At 39.4% G+C, this 16,022-nt stretch overlaps 1 protein-coding gene across 2 annotated transcripts in view; it reads left to right on the forward strand.

Annotated features, from left to right (window-relative positions):
* The window catches only part of gfus.2 (GDP-L-fucose synthase, tandem duplicate 2), an 84,977-nt gene extending 71,444 nt beyond the window's left edge, over positions 1 to 13,533 (forward strand). For both annotated transcript variants that reach the window (XM_056445618.1, XM_056445617.1), the window contains exons 5-10: positions 3,229 to 3,302; positions 8,138 to 8,271; positions 8,663 to 8,794; positions 10,941 to 11,020; positions 12,970 to 13,069; positions 13,231 to 13,533. In XM_056445618.1, the coding sequence (XP_056301593.1) occupies positions 3,229 to 3,302; positions 8,138 to 8,271; positions 8,663 to 8,794; positions 10,941 to 11,020; positions 12,970 to 13,069; positions 13,231 to 13,286 (576 nt within the window). In that variant the 3' untranslated portion in view covers positions 13,287 to 13,533. The remainder of the gene's footprint in view (positions 1 to 3,228; positions 3,303 to 8,137; positions 8,272 to 8,662; positions 8,795 to 10,940; positions 11,021 to 12,969; positions 13,070 to 13,230) is intronic.
* The last annotated feature ends 2,489 nt before the right edge of the window (positions 13,534 to 16,022 follow it).

The raw sequence follows: 16,022 nt of genomic DNA on the forward strand, positions 1-16,022 counted from the left end.
ATTTACTGTATAGACTGTATATTCTCTTCCTTTTCTCCTAAACCAAACCATCACAGGAAACTACTTCTACATTCTGTGTGATTTATGAGCCATAAAATGTCCAAATTTACTGGCATTGCTATACTTGTGGGGACATTTGGTCACCACTAGTGTTGGGTGTAATTAGTTACAGAGTAGTTACTGTAATTTAATTATGTTTATGCTTAAGAAGTAAAGTAAGGGACTTCTTTTCATTTTTAGGTAATTTACTTAGAGTTACTAATTAGTAGGCCCACAGGGAATCTGCAGAGTTTTAGCCCATCATTGAGTCTATTTATTTACTTGTGTAAATGTGCGTACATTTATATTTATTCAGTTTTTAATTCATTTCAATAATATTATTGACTAAATGTTCATATGATTTATTTACAATACAGTTTGTAAAGGAATATTTTCTCTCTCATTTATTTATTTTCCTTCGACTTAGTCCCTTTAGTCCACAGCGGAATGAACCGCCAAATATTCCAGCATATGTTTTACGCAGCAGATGCCCATCCAGCTGTAACCCAGCACTGGGAACCACCCATACACACCCATTCACACACATTCATACACAACGGTCGATTTAGTCCCCTATAGTGCATGTGTTTGGACTGTGGGGGAAACCGGAGCACCTGGAGGAAACCCACGCGAACGCAGGGAGAACATGCAAACATATTTTGGATTCTGTTTTTGTCTTACCTGCTTTCTGGAACCGCTCTTCACCAGACTCAAACCCCTGTCTTCGTAGTCAACTCCTCTCTGCATCTCAAATCCGCCGACGTACATGGCGCGCTAACTGGACAAACTGGTTGCAGCTGGAATGCCGTCCATACGGAGGTAATTGGTCAGCTGGTAAGCGTGAAAAGGAACGGCGTCACACCACCCCGTAGCGTTCGTTTAAAGAAATGAAATGCAGCCATACGTACCTCCGCCTACGTAATTCGCTGTCTCCAGAAACGTCTGCAGGGCTACGTCTTCACAATGAGCCTGTGTTGATTTATTTTGGATTGTGAAAGCAAAAGTCTCCTACAAGAGTGATTATATTGCCTCCCGATGGTGAATGCGGTTATATTCATGGCAGGTATTATTTGGTAGTTTGGTCATTTGTTTCACTAATACGGGAAACGGTTTGAATTTCCGCTTAGTAAAAATACATTAGTGTTACATTTAAGCCGACACTACATACATATACAATGCTGTTGAGTGTGTAAGTGCATAAGTACATAGTGCATGAGTGCATATAGTATGGCATTTAGGACTAGGCTTGTGCCGGTATTCGGTAATGCGATAAATCACGGTAATGAATATGCACGATATTGTTATCGCGGGCACTTCAAAATACCGTGAAAAATAGATCCGAATTTATATTCCTAGAACGCGCCTTAGCTTATTTTCCATCAACCGCTTGAAGAAACACTGCGTATATGCTGCGCAGAACTGATGCGCACTCTGATGTAAACAATCCCCACATATAGAAACCCTGTGTGCGCGCCGCCGCTGCCACCGCGCTATAATCCTCACACGCAGGGGCGGACTTGCCATCTGGCAGACCGGGCTTTTTCCCGGTGGGCCGACATACTTTTTGGGTCGGGCTGATCATTGTCTTATGATTTGATCGGCCCATAAAAGGCTTAGCAGCCTATCGTTTTTTTCTGCCTTATTGATTGACGCTGCTGTGATCTGTGACTCTCTGAAAGTAGATGCTTTTTTTCCCGGACAGACAGACCGGGCCGGCCCATGTGACACTCTGCAGCCCATTGGCTCTTTTCGGTATTGACATTGGGCTGGCCCAATCACAAACTCCTCTTTTGGACTCCGTGTGAGCATGCGTCGTCTGTGTGTATTTGTCAAAATAGTCGAGAGTCAGAGAGAAGAAACGCAAGGGAGGCGCAGAGAAATCGCGGGAAATACACCGGCGTTTCATTTAGCGATTCTGAAAAGTTCTCTGTTCATTCTAGTACACGGCTAAAAACGCAAATCACGTGACCACACACTCTCTGCCCAGAGCTGCAGCCACTAGTTCAGCGGGTAAGCATAAACCCCAGGTGAGAGTATAGTGCATGTCAGACAGTTCATCTGCTGGATGATCTCATCTCACTATAGTTGTTAAACGTGATATTGAATTCATCTTGTTGTCTCTATCTAACAATTCTTATGTCTTTTGAATCACTTGTTCTCAGTTAACTGTTTTGGCTGAGTGCAAAGATAAGCTAATATATTAATTTATGTAACCACATACACTGATTCTGCACATTGACTGATTGCTAACCTTTATCGTTTAAATTTAATGTACGTTATAATGGCCATTATTGGTTATTAAAACTGATATTCTGCAAAAGAGACAGTGTAAAACAAATATCAAAATGAAACAAATTTGACTTCTATTATGTTTTCATTGTTTAGATAGTGAAACAGCAAGCAGGATGAGGTGAAAGGTTAAAATGTAACACTGTTCCCTTTGAAGATTTACCCATGCATTAGCAGGCAGTTTTTGTTATGTTTATTATTGAATATAGGCTGAGTGAATAGTGTATTGAATAAGCTAAATTGACTGTAGTGTATGAGTGTGTGTGAATGAGTGTGTATGGGTGATTTCCAATATTGGGTTGTGGCTGGAAAGGCATCTGCTGCATAAAACATGCTGGAATAGTTGGCAGTTCATTCCACGATTGCTGATTGAAGACGGTTTCCCTTTGCACATTCACTTTGATATAATTGCTCAAGTTTACTTTTATATTGTGTATTGTTTTATTTATATTTATTTGTATTTAAATGTTTGAAGTACTTTTAGTTAATTAAAAAGTTATTAAAGTTACTAAGTTGACGAAACTGAAGTTTTTTGTGTTTTTTACCTGTTTCTCTAGTAAAATTACAATATCGTGATAATACCGTATACCGTGATAAAAGCTCAATCAATTAATCGCAGCATGAAAATGTGATACCGGCACATGCCTAATTGGGACGCAGCTTTAGTTTCTGGCTTTTATATGGAATTATTTGGAGTAAAACATAGTAAGTGTAGCCTATCTAAAGGGTTAATGCTGACAACTGATGATCAACAGTAATAATGACACATTATCAATCAATAAATGTGATTATAATGGAAGTCAATGGGGCAAAAACAGCACCAACATAACCAAAAGGGAGTCCGTTTGAACAATATACAAGGGTTAAATTAAGCTTATCTCTCTCTTTCTCTCTCTTCAGATGCACGATGGCGCTCCCCATGACTCTAATTACGGTTATGCCTACGCTAAGCGCATGATTGACGTGCACAACAGGTCAGTTTGTCTCCTTTAATGTAAAAGTTCACTTGTTTTGAGGCGTTCTTGGGTGTAGCTCAGGAATTAACATCCGGATAGCATTTCAAATTGGAAAAGTGTTGCAAAGCTCCGTTTTGTTTGAGGAAAATGAAACCCGTCTTCACTGGCGTCTTGGTTTTTCATGTGAGTGTCAGTGTTGGGGCGTGGCGTGGCGTGATGTTTGTTATGTTGACGCACTCGAGCTTGACTCTGGATATACAGGTTTGGGTTTCACATTACTGTCAGTTCTGCCACGTACACACTGCGCATAAAAACTGATCTCAGTTCAGTTTTAAGCATTCTGTTTACGGGTAGCTGACAAACAGGCAGTAAAAATGTGTTTTTTACATACAGTACATGTGGAAACGTTTTAGGCCAGCATTAAATCTGTTCTTACTAATGGTATAATGGATATACACTCACTGGCTACTTTATTAGGTATACCTTACTAGTACCGGGTTGGACCGCTTTTGCCTTCAGAACTGCCTTAATCCTTCATGTCAGAGATTCAACAAGCTACTGGAAATATTCCTCAGAGATTTTGCTCCATATTGACATGATATCATCACACAGTTGCTGCAGATTTGTCGGCTGCACATCCATGATGCCAATCTCCTGTTCCACCACATCCCAAAGGTGCTCTATTGGATTGAGCTCTGGTGACTGTGGGGGCCATTTGAGTACAGTAAACTCACTGTCATGTTCAAGAAACCAGTCTGAGATGATTCACGCTTTATGACATGGTGCGTTATCCTGCTGGAAGTAGCCATCAGAAGATGGAGACACTGTGGTCATAAAGGGATGGACATGGTCAGCAACAATACTCAGGTAGGCTGTGGCGTTGACACCATGCTCAATTGGTACTAATGGACCCAAAGTGTGCCACCACCACCACCAGCCTGAACCGCTGATACAAGGCAGGATGGATCCATGCTTTCATGTTGTTGAGGTCAAATTCTGAGCTGAGCATCCGAATGTGGCAGCAGAAATGGAGACTCATCAGACCAGGCAACGTTTCTCCAATCTTCTATTGTCCAGTTTTGGTGAGCCTGTGTGAATTGAAGCCTCAGTTTCCTGTTCTTAGCTGACAGGAGCGGCACCCGGTGTGGTCTTCTGCTGCTGTAGCCCATCCGCCTCAAGGTTGGACGTGTTGTGTGTTCAGAGATGCTCTTCTGCAGACCTCGGTTGTAACGAGTGCTTATTTGAGTTACTGTTGCCTTTCTATCAGCTGGAACCAGTCTGGCCATTCTCCTCTGGGATCAACAAGGCATTTGCGCCCACAGAACTGCCGCTCACTGGATATTTCCTCTTTGTCAGACCATTCTCTGTGAACCCTAGAGATGGTTGTGCGTGAAAATCCCAGTAGATCAGCAGTTTCTGAAATACTCAGAGCAGCCCGTCTGGCAGCAACAACCATGCCACGTTCAAAGTCACTTAAATCCCCTTTCTTCCCCATTCTGATGCTCAGTTTGAACTGCAGCAGATCGTCTTGACCATGTCTACATGCCTAAATGCATTGAGCTGCTGCCATGTGATTGGCTGTTTAGAAATTTACTATAACGAGCAGTTGGACAGGTGTACCTATTAAAGTGGCCGGTGAGTGTGTGTGATCTTTTTCCACAAAACCACATGTTTTAAATTTGAGATTTATAGAGGGTGAATAAATGATCTTTAAGTTGATGTTTGGTTTGTTATGATAGGAGTTCTGTTGGACTTTGAAGCATTTTGGTTTAATAGTTTAATACATGTGAAAGGCGGTGTTGGAGAGAGGCTTGTCTTGGTTTGAGCTGCATTTCTACCAGGGTTGTTAGCAATATTGTCTGATGGAAGTGTGGATGTTGAAAAGTACAGATTTACAGGTTTAAATTAGGGGTGGGCGGTACACCGGTGTTATAGTCATCACCAGTGTGACATTGCGCCACGACATGGATTTTCTAATACCGTCAATACCGTAATAAATCAATTATGTGCCTTGAACGGCTGCATTTACATCAATAATAGCTAATTCTAAATAATAAGGCATTCAATTTTCTTCAAACGTTCAGTTGTGGTCTGAATACATGTCCTTATACTACAGGGCTCGAAATTGCAACCATTTTGGTCACATGAGCGGCCGAAATGTAATCTATGCGCCCTCATAATATATTTGGGAGCATTTGTGTGTCTGAATATAATGGTTGTAGTGCAATCTGATTTGATTTTCTCTAAAAACTTACTGAATCTCTCTACCCTGCTGCTGTATTGGTTCATATTAGCTGTCAGTCACTCAACGCTTCCCGCTGTCAGATAACAGGGAGCTTTTGTTACTGCAGGAAATGCAAACGGCTGAAGAATGAAAAGTACACAGGTTTGCAAACCTCACCTAAAGTTATAATAATAATAATGGCGCAGATGACAGCGATCATGACATGAGGTAAATGTTGATCCGCCAGCTGAGATCAATCGAGTGTTTTCGGAGAAGGTGCCCGAATCTCGATGCGTTGCATTCACCGCGTGTTCAGCGCAAATGTCCGCTAAATATAAAATCTAACACTGTACACATCATCGCCAAAGAAACTCACCTTTACTAAGTTTACACTGAAACTACGGCTCATAACAAAGAGCGGAATTGCGCCGGTGGTCATCATGAGAATCCTGCTCTGTCTGCTCATAAATTGGTGCGGCTGACTCGCCTGCTTTATTCCACCAACACAGAGAAATGAAGATCAGCTCATAACGAGACTGAGCATTTACAATGACACAAACCAAAACTTTTAAAGAGTGATAGAAGTGAGACTTTCTTTTGTCCGTTTTTCCTTGAGATGTATATTATTTTGCTATTTAAAGTAATACCATGATATTATACCGTCACCGTTCAAAAGATGAAAAATACAGTGTTATTAATTTTAGGTCATATAGCCCACCCCTAGTTTATATCCATTCTGCCATTACTTCTACTGTAATCATTTTCAGCATGATAATGATCTGCTAATTGCAGTGAAATCCTATTTGGAGAAAGAAAACTGCTGAGAAAACGCAGACAATCATAAAGTGACCTCCACAGTGTCCAGATCTGAACATTATAGAGGCTGTATGAGGACAGAAAAAGAAAGATATGACAGTCTAAACATAAAGAAGAACTCTGGAAAGTGCTAAAAGAAGCCTGATTTTACACAGCACATCATTTCGGAAAACGTCAGAACAATTAGCCAAGGGAAGCCACGTTTAGCAGACTTTTATTTGAAGAGGAAATGTTGTGCTGTTGTTGTTCCTTTTCGGTACATATTTACTATGTTTTGAAAAAAATCATAACTTTTGAAGGAAAAAGAGACGCATTTATTCAATTCAATTCTCCTTTATTTGTATAGCGCTTTTACAATGTAGATTGTGTCAAAGCAGCTTCACATAAAAGATCACAGTAAACTGAAACAGAGTCAGTTCAAAGTCTGATGTAGTTTTATGCAGTTTTAAGATATATGTAGTTCAAAGTCTGATGTAGTTTTAAGATATATGTAGTTTAAAGTCTGATGTAGTTTTAAGATATATGTATTTCAAAGTCTGATGTAGTTTTATGCAGTTTTAAGATATATGTAGTTCAAAGTCTGATGTAGTTTTAAGATATATGTAGTTTAAAGTCTGATGTAGTTTTAAGATATATGTATTTCAAAGTCTGATGTAGTTTTATGCAGTTTTAAGATATATGTAGTTCAAAGTCTGATGTAGTTTTAAGATATATGTAGTTTAAAGTCTGATGTAGTTTTAAGATATATGTAGTTTAAAGTCTGATGTAGTTTTAAGATATATGTATTTCAAAGTCTGATGTAGTTTTATGTAGTTTTAAGATATATGTAGTTTAAAGTCTGATGTAGTTTTATGTAGTTTTAAGATATATGTAGTTTAAAGTCTGATGTAGTTTTATGTAGTTTTAAGATATATGTAGTTTAAAGTCTGATGTAGTTTTAAGATATATGTAGTTTAAAATCTGATGTAGTTTTATGTAGTTTTAAGATATATGTAGTTTAAAGTCTGATGTAGTTTTAAGATATATGTAGTTCAAAGTCTGATGTAGTTTTAAGATATATGTAGTTTAAAGTCTGATGTAGTTTTAAGATATATGTAGTTCAAAGTCTGATGTAGTTTTAAGATATATGTAGTTCAAAGTCTGATGTAGTTTTAAGATATATGTAGTTTAAAGTCTGATGTAGTTTTATGTAGTTTTAAGATATATGTAGTTCAAAGTCTGATGTTTGAGAGACTATAAGGTGCACTGTAAATCCATAAATGAGCAGTTTTCATGTTTTTATTTTTTTGCTTTTTATTATTTGTTTATTTCTGCTTTTGAATTGCATTATGGGGCCTTGGTTTTCCTTTCAACCTTAAAAAAGTTGTAAATAGTGACTTTAATTGTCATTTTTATTAGTTTAAAGTGATATATTATGTTGTGTATTACGCTACAAAAACCTTGTAATAAACTGCCAGTGCATATTCTGTTATTTTACACATTTATTTCTCCATATATTGTTTAAAGTCTCTAAAATGTCAATAAAAGTCACTTTGTTAAACTGTAGAGTTGAATTTACAACATCAAAAGTCGACAGAACAGAGATCGACATCCCATAATGCAATTCACAACCGTAAATAAATGAAAAGCACACAAAATACCGAAACTGTTCATTAACAGATATTTCTTACAGTGTAGTGCTGCATGATATTGTCATAAGTTGTTGGTTTACCAGTCTAGCGGTGACATTTTCAGTTTAGTGATGATTATTATGTCTGAAGACACTCTAATTTAATTTAATATGCGGTGTGTTTTTGTCTGCTGTGTGTTTTAGAGCGTTGTATCAGCAGTATGGCAGGAAATACACAGCCGTCATCCCGACTAACATGTTTGGAGCCCATGATAACTTCAACATCGAGGACGGTCACGTGATGCCAGGGTTGATCCACAAGACATACCTAGCTAAGAGTGAGACACATTTTAACTGGGATAATCTTTCACAATCTGAAGTTTGCATCATGTCTATAAAAGTCCTGATCACACTGCAAAACATGCTTTTCTTGCTTAGAGGTTTTGTCTTGTATCTTGTCTAAATATCTAAAGATAGACAAGCAAAACATATTGTCTTATTTTAAGAAAGGAAGTGCCAAAATGAAGTTAGTTTTTTCCTTAAACAAGCTAAATAATCTGCCAATGTGGTGAGCAAAGTAATCTTGTTTTCCCTTTTGTCATGATTACTTTGCTTACACTTAAAATGTCCTGATTAGTGCACTGACTAGTGAACAAGTGAGCTGATTGAGACTCACCCACAGAGTATTCTGCATGTTCACGTGATGAATTTGTGTGTGTGTGTTTATAGAGGAAGGTAAACCTCTGGTGGTCTGGGGTTCAGGTCGCGCCCTGCGGCAGTTCATCTATTCTCTGGATCTGGCTCGTCTGTTTGTGTGGGTTCTGAGAGAGTATGATGAAGTGGAGCCCATCATTGTTTCAGGTACTCGACAGCGTATAAAGTATTCATTCACTTATAGAATGAACATGTCTTGATTATATTATTTTCTCACCCCCTTGTCTTCCAAGATGTTCAATTTATTCTTCAGTTGAAAACAAATGAACATGCAGGATTGTTTTCTTATAGTGGTGCTTAGTAAAATGATATAGATTAGATGATTGATAAAAATATTGGTTGCTTTTGTGATCTAAAAATTATTCAAGAATCTGCATCGATTCTGAGATTTTCAAAATGCATTACAATTTTCTCCTGAAGCAAATGTGAGGTTACTTTTTTCAACAGCAGATGGCACTGTTTGCTTTGGAAACAGCCATACTCTGCTTGTCCTGCGGTTAAAAAAACTAACCTTGAGCGCCATCTGCTGTTTAAAACTAGCCTAGATCGACATCTGCTGTGAAAAACTGGCCTAGAGCGCCGTCTGCCGTTAAGCACTAGCCTAGAGCACCACTTCTTGTTGAAAACTAGCCTAGACCGCCGTCTGCTGTTAAACACTAGCCTAGAGCACTATCTGCTGTTAAAATCTAGCCTAGAGCGCCGTATGCCGTTAAACACTAGCCTAGAGTGCCTCTGTTGTTAAAAACTAGTCTAGCGTGCCATCTGCTGTTAAAACTAGCCTAGGGCACCATCTGTTGTTAAACACTAGCCTAGAGCGCCATCTGTTGTTTAAAACTAGCCTAGAGCGTCATCTGCTGTTAACACTAGACTAGAGCACCATCTGCCATTAAAAACTAGCCTAGAGCGCCATCTGCTGCTAAAAAAATTATCCTAGAGCACCTTCTGTTGTAATAAACAAGCCTAGAGCACCATCTGCTGATAAAAACTAGACTAGAGCGCCCTCTGCTGCTAAAAATGATCCTATAGCGCCATCTGCTGCTAAAAACTAGACTAGAGTTCCCTCTGCTGTTAAAAACTAGCCTAGAGCACCGTCAGCTGTTAAACGCTAGCCTAGAGCGTCATCTGCTCTTAAAAACATATCTAGAGTGCCATCTGCTGTTAAAAAATAGCCTAGAGCACTGTGTATTGTTTAAAAGCTAGCCTATAACAACATCTGCTCTTAAAAACACACCTAGAGTGCCATCTGCTGTTAAAAACTAGCCTAGAGCACCATCTGCTGCTAAAAATTATCCTAGAGCGCTATCTGCTGTTATAAACTAGCTTAGAGCGCCTTCTGCTGTTATAAACTAGCCTAGAGCCCATCTGCTGTTATAAACTAGCCTAGAGCACCATCCGCTGTTTAAAACTAGCCTAGAGCGCCATCTGCTGTTTAAAACTAGCCTAGAGCGCCATCTGCTGTTATAAACTAGCCTAGAGCCCATCTGCTGTTTAAAACTAGCCTAGAGCGCCATCTGCTGTTAAAAACTAACATAGAGCATCATCTGCTGTTTAAAACTAGCCTAGAGCGCCATCTGCTGTTAAAAACTAACCTAGAGCATCATCTGCTGTTATAAACTAGCCTAGAGCGCCTTCTGCTGCTTAAAGTTGTCCTAGAGCACCATCTGCTGTTTAAAACTAGACTAGAGCGCCATCTGCTGCTAAAAATTATCATAGAGCGCGTTCTGTGGTAAAACTAGCCTAGACCACCCTCTGCTGCTAAAAACCAGACTAGAGCACCCTCTGCTGTTATAAACTAGCCTAGAGCGCCATCTGCTGCTAAAAACTAGACTAAAGCGCCGTGTACTGTTTAAAAGCTAGCCTAGAGCACCGTCTGCTGTTAAAAACTAGCCTAGAACAACTTCTGCTGTTAAACACCAGCCTAGAGCATCATCTGCTGCTAAAAACTAGACTAAAGCGCCGTGTACTGTTTAAAAGCTAGCCTAGAGCACCGTCTGCTGTTAAAAACTAGCCTAGAACAACTTCTGCTGTTAAACACCAGCCTAAAGTGCCGTCTGCTGTTAAAAACTAGCGTAGAACACCACCTGCTGTTTAAAACCAGCCTAGAGCAACGTCTGCTGTTAAAACTACCTTAGTGCATCATCTGCTCTTAAAAGTACCCTAGAGCGCCATCTGCAGTTTAAAACTAGCCTACAGTAAAGTTTTCTCTCTGAAATTAAACTGATCCTTTAAGTTTGCTGCTGCGTCTTTTCTTTCCGATGTCATTAATGGCGTTTTTCTTTGTTTCTCCGTACAGTCAGTGAGGAGGAAGAGCTGACCGTGAAGGATGCTGTGGATGCAATCGTTGAAGGTTTCGAGTTCAAGGGTGAAGTGATTGTATCCTTTCAACACAAGCAGGAGCGGTTACTTTTACAGTTGACAAAATAAGATATTTGGCAGAATGTCCAGGATGTACCATAAGCAGTGTAGCGTGTAATTAGTTACTAGTTACTGTAATCAAATTAAGGGATAAAGTAAGGGATTACATTTAATTTCAGGTCGGTAATTTCAGTTACTAATAATGTTCTTGCCTTAAATTCTGTAAATAAATTCAACAGTTATGCATAAATCAATTCAGAGAAGCAGAGGAATTGTATGTATATTTGTATTTTTGTTAGTCAGATATTTTGCATAATAACCCAATTTTTCAACTAAAGATAAGATTAGATTGTTTTGATTTATCCAATAATTGCAGAAAGAAACAATGAAATGAATAAGAAATGAATGTCAATAGATGGTATGTCTAGCCTAGAGCGTCGTCTGCTCTTAAAAACGTACCTAGAGTGCCATCTGCTGTTAAACACTAGTCTAGATCGCCGTATATTGTTTAAAAGCTAGCCTAAAGCGCTGTCTGCTATTAAACACTAGCCTAGAGCACCATCTCCTGTGAAAAACTAGCCTAGAGCACTGTCTGCTATTTAAAACAAGCCTAGAGCGCCATGTGCTGTTAAACACTAGCCTAATGTGCCATGTACTGTTTAAAAGCTAGCCTAAAGCGCTGTCTGCTGTTAAACACTAGCCTAGAGCTTCATCTGCTGTGAAAAACTAGCCTAGAGCACTGTCTGCTATTTAAAACAAGCCTAGAGCGCCATGTGCTGTTAAATTATCCTAGAGTGCCATCTGCTGCTAAAAATTATCCAAGAGTGCCATCTCCTGTCAAAAACTAGTCTAGAGCGCCATTGCTGTTAAAAACTAGCCATGAATGCCGTCTGCTGTTAAAAACTAGTCTAGAGAGCTGTCTGCTGTAAAAACTAGTCTAGAGCGCCGTCTGCTGTTAAAAACTAGCCTAGAGCGCCGTCTGCTGTTAAAAACTAGCCTAGAGCGCCGTCTGCTGTTAAAAACTAGCCTGGAGCACCATCTGCTGTTATAAACTAGTCAAGAGCGCCATCTGCTGTCAAAAACTAGCCTAGAGCACCATCTGCTGTTATAAACTAGTCAAGAGTGCCATCTGCTGCTAAAAATAATCCGAGAGCGTTGTCTGCTGTTAAAAACTAGCCTAGAGCACCATCTGCTGCTAAAAACTAGACTAGACTGCCATCTGCTGCTAAAAACTAGCCTAGAGCGCCATCTGCTATTAAAATTTAGCATAGAGCGCCATCTGCTGCTAAAAACTAGACTAGACTGCCATCTGCTGCTAAAAACTAGCCTAGAACGCCATCTGCTATTAAAAATTAGCATAGAGCGCCATCTGCTGCTAAAAACTACACTAAACTGCCGTCAGTTGTTTAAAATAAGCCTAGAGCGCCATCTGCTGTCAAAAATGATCCTAGAGCACCATCTGTTGTTAAAAACTGGCCTAGAGTGCCATCTGCAGCTAAAAACTAGACTAGACTGCCTTCAGCTGTTAAAAACTAGCTTAAAACGCCATCTGCTGTTAAAAACTAGTCTAGAGCGCCATCTGCAGCTAAAAATTATCCTAGAGTGCCATCTGCTGTTATAAACTAGTCAAGAGTGCCATCTGCTGTTAAAAACTAGCCTAGAGTGCCGTGTACTGTTTAAAAGCTAGCCTGGAGCACTGTTTGTAAAAAATGTACCTAGAGTGCCATCTGCTGTTAAACACTATGCATTGAGATTTTAAGCAGTATTGAATCAAGTAATTGAGTTACTTTTCAGTGATTAGAGAAGTGATTAAAATACTGATTACATTAAAGATGTAATTAATAATTACCTATTTTTTTAACTCCCCCATTACTGATAATGAGCATCATAAAAGTTGTCTTGATGATTTTCCTCCATGAAGTAACACTAGTACGAGTGTTTAATAACCTTTAACTAAGCGCTCTCAGTATGACACCAGTAAGTCAGACGGTCAGATCAAGAAGACCGCTAATAACGGGAAACTGCGCAAATACCTGCCAGACTTCAAGTTCACTCCATTCAAAGAAGGTGATCACACACACAAACACACACACACACACACACACACACACACACACACACACACACACACACACACACACACACACACACACACAGCTCTGAAGAAATTTAATAGTAGCTAGTAAAAAAGCTCGATTTTTACATAACTGCCTCTTTCTGTTTTCCAGCCGTCAAGGAGACGTGTGATTGGTTCGCAGCTAATTATGACACCGCCCGCACATGAAGATGCTCACTTCTTATTGGCTGTGAGGAGTTTGAATGCTGTTTAATGCTGGAAATGAAACAAAGACTGATCGAATCGTTTTAAAAGGCAACTTTTTCGTCACGTTTTTAATATATACTATGCATTATGTTGTGTTTGGCGTTGTACAATCTCGTTGTTATTGGTCTGTAAATCAGGGTATGTTTTGGGTTTATTTCCGGATGATGTACCGTTGATATACTTTCAAAATATATTACATTTAAAGTAAGATCGTTTAACGTGCTTTTCTTTATGGCATATTTGTTTATAACATCAGCAATTCTGATTTCATTCACAGCTATTTAAAAATATCTAAGTGCTTCTATAGGAACGCTCCAGTATTTTGTGATCAGGCTCATTTTATAGCTCATTTTACAGCTTGAGTCCATTCAGAAGCCCATTTCTGGGTCTGACGGGTCTGGGTCTAACGGGAGCATTCATTCTTTCATTTTCCTTTCGGCTCAGTCTCTTATTTATCAGGGGTCACCACAGCGGAATGAACCGCTAACTTATCCAGCATATGTTTTACACAGCGGATGCCTTTTCAGCTGCAACCCAGCTCTAGGAAACACCCATACACACTCATTTTCACACGCACACTCATACACTACAGCAAATTTAGTTCATCAATTCCCCTATAGCGCATGTGCTTGGACTGTGGGGGAAACCGGAGCACCCGGAGGAAACCCACGTGAACACTGGGAGAACATGCAAACTCCACACAGAAACGCCAACTGGTCCAGCCGGGACTCAAACCAGCGACCGTCTTGCTGTGAGGCCATCGTGCCAACCACTGAGCCATTATGTTGACCCATGCTGCATTTTGTTCTATAAAAATGTAAAACAGTAACCTATCTTACTGTTTATTTGCAGCTAAAAGGTTAACATTTCACTAGCTATTTCTTTCCTCCACCTGTTCTTCTGAACATTCTGGATATGTGCATTTAAAAAAACGTCCTAATGGAAATGCCAAGATGTGCAGGAATTTAGCAAATGCACATAAAAACTTATGCAGACAAGTAAGTAGGATAACCTTTTTATCTGTAAAGGATTAATGCACATCAACTCTGCTGTCCAAATGTACTCCATATTAGTTTGAGCCACTTGTAGTCAAATGTAGTGAGTAAACTCATGCATGTGCTTGATTTAGTGCTGTGGTATAGTTTTTAACAGATGCCGATCGCTTATAAATGTGTGTGTGAGGGTCTTTGCATCATTAATGTTGGTGTGTGTGTGTGTGTGTGTGTGTGTGAATGAGTGTGTATGGGTGTTTCCCAGTACTGGGTTGCAGCTGGAGGGACATCTGCTGTGTAAAACATATGCTGGAATAGTTGGCGGTTCATTCCGTTGTGGTGACCCCTTGATTAATAAAGGGACTAAGCTGTAGGAAAATGAATGAATGAATGAATGAATGAATGTACAGTAGCTTTTGTAAGCAGAGGCCAGAAAGTGATATTCGTTGTTTTTCTTCGCTGCTCTTTTGTGTCTCTTTTATTTTTAACGTGACAAAAATGTTACTTTACCATGGAAAGATGTTCTTTTATGCATTATTTTATTCTGTATTTATTGGTTTTAATGAACACACAAACAAAAACAAAACAGCACAAAGACAAGGATATCAGTAGACACAAGTATAGCAGCAAAAGTCATAATAAATAAATAAATATAAGGCAAGGCAAGTTTATTTCTATAGCACAGTTCATACACAGTGGCAATTCAACGTGCTTTACACAAACAGGAATAAAAGAAACAATTATAAGAGAAATAAAAACCAATAATAAAAATGGTAAAGAAAATAAAATAAATAAGCATAAAAACAGATCAAATGTGTTATAAAAGAATGAAAAAGAAAAGAAAGACACAATAGTGCGATCTGTCGGACGTAGCACAGTGCTCATTCAGTAAAGGCACAGCTAAACAGATGTGTGTTCAGTCTTGATGTGAATGTGCCTAATGTTGGAGCACATCTGATCATTTCTGGAAGCTGATTCCAGCAGCAGGGGGCGCTGTTAGTAGCTGAAGGCCGATTCCCCCTGCTTTGACTGAACTCTTGGAATTTCTAGTTTATTTAATCCTAATGATCTGAGTGATCTGTTGGGTTTGTATTCAGTGAGCATATCTGTAATGTATTGAGCTCCTAGGCCATTTAGTGATTTATAGACCAGTAATAATACTTTAAAATCTATTCTGAATGTAACTGGGAGCCAGTGTAAAGACCTGAGGACAGGTGTGATGTGCTCTGATTTCCTGCTTCTGGTCAGAATTCTGGCCGCAGCGTTCTGGATGAGCTGCAACTGTCTGACTGTCTTTTTGGGAAGGCCAGTGAGGAGGCCATTACAGTAATCCACCCTGCTGCTGATAAAAGCATGAACAAGTCTTCACTGGAAACAAAGCATCTGATTCTTGCAATGTTTTTGAGATGATAGTATGCTGATTTACTTACTGCTTTGATATGACTATTGAAACTCAGATCTGACTCCAGAGTCACACCAAGATTCTTGACCTTATTTTTTGTTGTTTGACCCTTAGAGCCAAGGTACGCATTCACCTTGAGAACCTCATCTCTGTTCCCAAACGCAATGACTTCAGTTTTCTCTTTGTTTAACTGAAGAAAGTTTTGGCACATCCAATTGTTCATTTCATCAATGCATTGGCAGAGGGTGTCAATGGGGCTGTAGTCATTAGGCAGTAAGGCTAGGTAGATCAGAGTGTCATCAG

This window comes from Danio aesculapii, chromosome 20 (assembly GCF_903798145.1).
Source record: "Danio aesculapii chromosome 20, fDanAes4.1, whole genome shotgun sequence".
In the NCBI taxonomy this organism is placed as follows: Eukaryota; Metazoa; Chordata; class Actinopteri; order Cypriniformes; family Danionidae; genus Danio; species Danio aesculapii.